General features: G+C 46.4%; 1 protein-coding gene across 1 annotated transcript in view; it reads right to left on the bottom strand.

Moving 5' to 3' along the window:
• Nucleotides 1–846: 846 nt before the first annotated feature.
• The window catches only part of CDCA8 (cell division cycle associated 8), a 59,023-nt gene continuing 53,137 nt past the window's right edge, over nt 847–6,732 (bottom strand). Inside the window, exon 11 of the mRNA XM_082247826.1 lies at nt 847–1,025. Coding sequence (XP_082103952.1) covers nt 990–1,025 — 36 coding nt within the window. The 3' untranslated portion in view covers nt 847–989. The remainder of the gene's footprint in view (nt 1,026–6,732) is intronic.

The following is a 6,732-nucleotide window of genomic DNA, read 5'->3' as shown; positions in this document are numbered from 1 at the left end:
TGCCTTTGCTTTGATCTGTAGTCTCACCAGGCAGGCTATGCTATAAACTATAGTCCCACTAGACACCACCAAGGCTGCAACCTGTATTTGCCTCTCTCTTTGGGGATCAAAGATGGCTACCACCAAATGCAGGGGGCAGAGAAGCACTCCTCACATCCTGCATTTGACAGCCAAAGTCTCTACGAACGCCCTGAATTTCATCGCTATGTAGGTCTCGGGGCAGCCCAGGATGCTGTACTGTGACAAACACACACCTACACTGTAAAATAAAAAGTATGAAAACCTTTTCTTTGCCACACCACATTATGGCATGCTCTGCCATTAGAGGCCTTCAGGGACTCTACTCCGCCACAGGGGGTCACTGCCCTGGACCTGCATAACACCCTACTGGTCTAGAAGGCAATATATCATTGCACAGGGTACCATTCTGCAAGGTCCAGTGCCAAGAGGACATCATTCCTCTGTGCGTTAACATGCAATAGGATCCAAAAAAACAAAAACAAACTTGGTTTCTGAATCTCAGATGGATCCCGTTCAGACACTAGATTTTTTTCCTCTAGAGATCTGCACAAACATGACCATCACCTGCAGACACTAGCAAAAAACTGAAGCCTTGCAAAATGAGGAGTTGTGTCTGGGAGGGGGACTTCCTGTACTTTTTCTTGGCCAGCGACTTAAAAAGGTGCCAGCATATCCATCTTCGTAATGAATATGAAAATGTTCTGTGTCCTGTGATGTAGGATAAAGAAACACAAACCTTTTCTATCCAGTCAAGTTTTACCCAGAAGAAAATGTGGGCTTTATTGGTAAAAATTGGTAAAAAGTTAATATACAAGAAAACAGACAGAAAAATATTTTCAGTTCCACAACAAATGAAGATTCGTTCTATTGAAATAAAATACAATGCAAATATAGCTATTTACAAAAGGTACACACAATGTACCAAACCTAAAAAAAATAATAAAATTCCAGAAAGGCTGTTTTAAAGGTCACTTTAGTGTTTTGCAGAGTTTTTCAAGGCGACTCTGAAAAGAAAAGAAAAAAAATACAGATTATCCCAACAGTACATTCTAAAACCATACTTAGAATTATTAGCAATACAGTAAGTTTAGTTCTTTTTTTACTGAAACCCCTCCTAATATGGCAGTAATATAGCACTCAAAACTGCTTTAGCTATCATAGATATGGGCTCTTTTTTGCAATATAATTTTATATAATACATTTTGTTAACTTTTAGCTTCTGATGACAATTTTTAAACACTGAATTTATCACAAGAACTTGTACTGCCTATTAGGACACTCAAATAATTAATAGTCAAGTAATGATCCTCAAGATGGCCATACAAATCTATTTTTCTCTTTCTGCCTGCAGATTGACAAGAAAAAGAATCCAAATAGATTCTTACAAGTTTGCCTTATGTGTCTATGGATTTGATTGGATGCAGGTGCTTCTTGACTGATCATTTTTCACCCTGGTTCCTTCACTTTTCCAAACAAGAAATGTCCAGCAGGAGTCGGCCACCAGGGCCACTCACAGAGCTGGTGAAGCAACTGAAATTCAATCTGTGTATGGTCAGCTTTAATCTGAATTTAAACACAAACTATAATTCTTAATTGTAACAAATCATATCTCAGCAGTAGCAATGCAATAAAAAGGTTTTGCTGCCTTCATGAAACGGAAAAATGATATGCACCCAGAAACCTGAACCAGACAAAAATGAACGAACAGCAGATAATAGGGTGCAAAAAATATTTACAACCCCCCCCCCCCCCCCAAAAAAAAAAAAAAAAAAGGAAGGAGCAGAGTACAAGCAATTAGGTTTTATCTGCCAAATCAAAGAGAAAGCCTGCCGGAATGTCATGAGTAGCTGCTCCATTTTTTCACAACCTCAAATGAGTCCTATACAGATATGCAATATGAATTATGCATCATATTATTCATCTACAATAAAGAGACACCAGAGTGCAAACAAGGGAGTAAGACCATAGTTAAAAGTATATGTGAACCATTCATTTGTAAAATAACTCACTAAGTTTAAAATAGAAATGAAAAGCAAAACATTTGTGTATATATTCTGTTTTTATAAGTGATAACAAGAAAGGAGTGTTCTCAGCTGCATAAGGGGCTTGGAGAGTTGAGGGTGGAGAAACAGCAGTACATTGATCTTCCTGTGTGAATGGCTAGAGCAGGAGGAACAGGTTCCCCAGGTACTTCACACAAAAGCAATCAATACAAAGAGAACAGGATGCTTTTAACACAAGTACATGGTACAACAGAAACCTATCAGGAATATGAAATGTTGGGGTAACATTCTTTAAGACACAATAATGGGATTTTTGACTTACCGTAAAATCCACTTCTCTGATGTTCATTAACGAACACAGCTCCTGTCATTCTTAACAAATCGGTTATACTGCCCCCCCCTACAAGAGTAGGACACTAGGCAAAAAAAAAACTACTGGCTACACCCATGGGCAGTCCCAGGGGGTATACTCCCTCTCCCTGCTATAGTCGCACAAGTTTATAGTTACAAGCAGTGTCAGGAGAATATTAACTAGGGATCGACCGATATAGTTTTTTTAATGCAGATACCAATATTTTGATCATCGGATATCGGCATCGATAATTATCAATTTTTTTTCCTCCAGGTACTCTTTGTGGAGGGATCTGGGGGTCTAAAAACCCCCCAAATCCCTCCTCGGCACTGAAAAGCATTCAAAACGCCAAGTTTGGCTGTTTTGAATGCTGTCAGTTTTTTTAAATTTGGCGCAGAGTACCCGGAAGTGTTGTCATGACATCACTTTGGGTCTCCATGTAAAAAACCCGATCAGAGCCGAATGTGGCTTTTATCGGGTCTTCTCTTCGGCGGCCGTGCAGGTAGGATGCCCGGTCTCCCGGTGGGACGGGAGACCTGGGCGAGCGGCGGAAGGTCCCCTCCCGCTCCTTGCAATGACAACCGAGCGGCTTCTCAGCCGCATCTGTTGTCATTACAAGACAGCCGACCGTCGGCTATGACTGCCGGTACCGGGGTGATGCCTCTAGCTGCAGGCATCACTCCGGTACATCACTTTCCCAAAATATCGGTAACCTCAGGGGCCGATTCCGATATATAGGGTAAAGTGCATATCTGCCCCCGATATATCGGTGTTGCAGATAATCGGTCGATCCCTAATATTAACTCCACAGAGGGGTGGGTGCTGTGTCCGTCAATGAACATCAGAGAAATGGATTTTACGGTAAGTCAAAAATCCTATTTTCTCTTTCGTTTCTTTAATTGACACAGCTCCTGTCAGTCTTGACCATAGGGATGTCCCAAAGCAGTGTCAAACATGAGGGGTGGGAACAGGAAAGAATTCCCAATGCTAATTATTAGCCAACCAGGCAACAGGCGCTCAACCAAAAACAACTGGAGCCCACCTGAAGAAAACAATACACCCTCAAAGAGGATCAGGTCCTCTAAACAGCAGCCTGCAAAACCTTGCAGCCAAAGGAAGCATCCGCAGATTCCAACACATCCACTTTAAAAAACGTAAAAGTGTGCATCGACGACCAGGTGGTCGCCTTTCAGGCCTGTGTCACTGACGCTGGATGGACTGGAGGCCCCGGAGGAACTAAGCGCCTAGTAGAGTGCGCCTTGACAGGGATAAGAGGAACCTGACCCCTGATGGAATAGGCCTGAACCACTGTCTGTCTGATCTGGAAATGGCCGCAGAGGAAGCAGACAACCCTTTGCGAGGTCCATCTGTGAGCACAAATAGAAAGTCTGACTTCCTGAAAGACTCTGTAGCTGCCAGGACCACATCCAAGGCATGCAAGGCCATTTCCTTCAGATGTTAAGGCCTGGGACACAGGGAATGCATTCCAATGAAAGTCAGAGACCACCTTAGGAAGGAATGACGGACAGGGGTAAAGCAGCACCTAAACCTTGTGAATCGCCAGATAGGATGGACAGGATAAGGCCTCCAGTTCTGACACCCTGCGTGTAGAGGTGGTAGCCACCAAAAAGGCCACCTTCTGGGATAGCATAAGCAGACGAATTTCCCGAATATTTTCAAAGGGAGGCTTCAGTAGAGCGGAAGGCACCAAAATTACGATCAAGGCAGCAACGGAGCCCGCACTGGAGGAGCCAAATGTCGGACACACTGAAGAAAAATACGCACCAGGGAGTGTGCAGTCAAAGGTCGTTGGAAAAGACCGCCTAGGCCGATACCTGGCCCCATGGTACTCAAGGCCAATTTCTGTTCAGCCCTCCTTTGAAGGAAGGTTAAGATCCGAGCCACCAAGGAGCAAGGATGAACCCCAAGAGACTCACACCACGCAATGTCCGTCTTCCACATTCGATGGTAGATCTTCCTAGAGGTAGATTTCCTAGCTTTTAACAGTGTAGGAATTACAGATTCAGATAAACCTCTATATGCTTTAGCACCTGGCATTCCACAGCCAAGCCGTCAAAGCCAGCGACTGTAAAGCAGGATGGAAGATCGGTCCTTGGGACAGCAGATCCTCCCTAAGAGGAAGCTTCCAAGGAACATCGGCGACCAGCCACACCAGATCGGCGTACCAAGCCCAGCGAGGCCAATCCGGAGCCACTAAGATGGCCGGAATCCCTTCTGCCTCGATCCTGTGTAGAAGTCTTGGCAGAAGCTTGAGGAGGGAAGGCCTAAATCCAATGATACTGACCCCACAGGGCCACCAGGGCATCCGCCAGAGTATCCCTTGACCGAGCCACAAACCTCTGCACCTTTCTGTTGAGCCGAGAGACCAACAGATGCTCCTCGGGGTGCCCCACTGGAGACACAGCTGATGAAACGCCTCCGGATGAAGGGACCACTCCCCTTGGTCCAACGCCTGCCAACTGAGGTAATCTGTCTGCCAATGTTCCACCCCGGGAATGTGCACGACGGAGTGCTGGAACAAATCAATCTGCCCACCTTAGAATGCCAGCTACCTCTGGAGCCGCTAGGGCACTTCCTGTGCCCCCTTGGTGATTGACATAAGCTATGGCCATGGCATTGTCCAATTGAATGCGCACAGTGAATCCCTAAAGATGATCCGTCCAATGTTCCAGACAGTCTGATTGCTCAGAGCTCCAAAACATTGATCGGTAGTCTGAACTCTTACAGTATCCATATCCCCTGAGCAGAATGCTTGCCAAGGACGCCTCCCCAGCCGGCATCCGAAGTGACCACTGTCCAATACAAAGGGAGGAAGGATTTTTTCCAGCCGGAGAGCAAAGCCACCATATCAGGAACTCCTTTGTGATCGTATTGTCCAGAGACTGCGGAATCTTGTCCCATTTGGTCAGATACTCCTTTTGCGGAGACCTCGTATGAAACTGCGCAAAGCGGAACCGCCTCATAAAGTAGACACCATCACCCGCATGCAAGTCCGGAGGGATGACCATTTGTTGGACAGCAAGAGGCAAATTGTCGCCTGCAATTTCCAGATTTTGTCCAGAGGAAGGAGTACTCTGGCTATGGCAGAGTCCAGAGTCAGACCCAAATAGTCCAGCTTTGTGGACGGAACCAGGGCAGACTTCTGAAAATTCAGAATCCAGTCAAACTCCCACAGAGTTCGTATTGTGACCTTCAGGTTCTCCACTAGACTCCGCTCGCCAGAGGAGATGCTCCAAGTAGCCCAGTATCGTGACCCCCTGTTGGCGTAGCAAAGCTAGCACCGGAGCCAACACCTTTGTGAAGACCTGAGGAACGGAGGTGAGACCAAAGGGTGAACGCCACAAACTGATCATGCTCCTCTCCCACAGCAAAGCGGAGGAAAACACTGATGACTGGCACATATAGGAATGTGAAGGTAGGCATCCTTGATATCGATAGAAGAAAATCCCGCTTACACAGTGATGCCACCATTGTTCGAATAGACTCCATTCTGAACTTCTGTACCCGCACAAAACAATTTAGCTCCTTGAGGTCCAGGATTGGACGCACTTTACCTTCCTTCCTGGTGACTGAACAGGTTGGAGTAAAAACCCTGAAAACGTTTCGAAGTCTGAACCGGGAAAGCCACCCCTTTAAGGAACGTGTCTTGTACCACCCCAAAAAGACCCCGTAACCGGTATGGGGGCAGGCGCAGGTTGGAAGGCAAAAACCTTGCCAAAAGACAAGAGCAAAACTCGCTCTTGTAGCTAGACTGAATGACTGTGTGGAACCACTTCTCTTGCACCAGGAAAGTCCATGGATCCGGAAACCAGCGAAAACGTCCCCCCACCCCTGATAAAGGAGAGGGTGCACCTTCATGCAAAAGGAGCCTTGTCCGCAGGCCTTGAGAAGCCCGCTCTCAGCTTGGCAGACCAAGTTCGTTTGGAGCTGCCAGAGGAGGCCCTGAAAGGCTTTGAGCCCTTGTCAGTCGACCCTGAAGGACGTAAAAAACGTATGACCTGAGAAGGAAGGTTCACGTCTACGACGAGGTTCATTGCCCTTAGTAGCCTATGGAAGATAAGTCTCACAGGGGGGAAGAGTACCTAACAATGTCATCCAGAGTAGCTCCAAACAGACGATCTCCTTGAAAGGGAAGATAAGTCAAGGCCTTTTTAGAAGTCTGGTCCGCAGAGCAGCATTTAGGCCAAATGACACGCCAAAGGACCTCCACCAAAACAAAGAGGCGAGCCATCAGGGGAGGCGCATCCAGGGAGGCATCACAGATAAACTGCAAACCCTGGACCAGCTGGTCCGCTAGCTCAGCAAAGGCAGAAGGAAGTTGTTCACCCTCTAGGT

Source organism: Pelophylax lessonae (assembly GCF_965119305.1).
Source record: "Pelophylax lessonae genome assembly, chromosome: 2".
In the NCBI taxonomy this organism is placed as follows: Eukaryota; Metazoa; Chordata; class Amphibia; order Anura; family Ranidae; genus Pelophylax; species Pelophylax lessonae.
The sequence above is the reverse complement of the archived record's forward strand: the minus strand, read 5'-3'. Positions and strand labels throughout refer to the sequence as shown.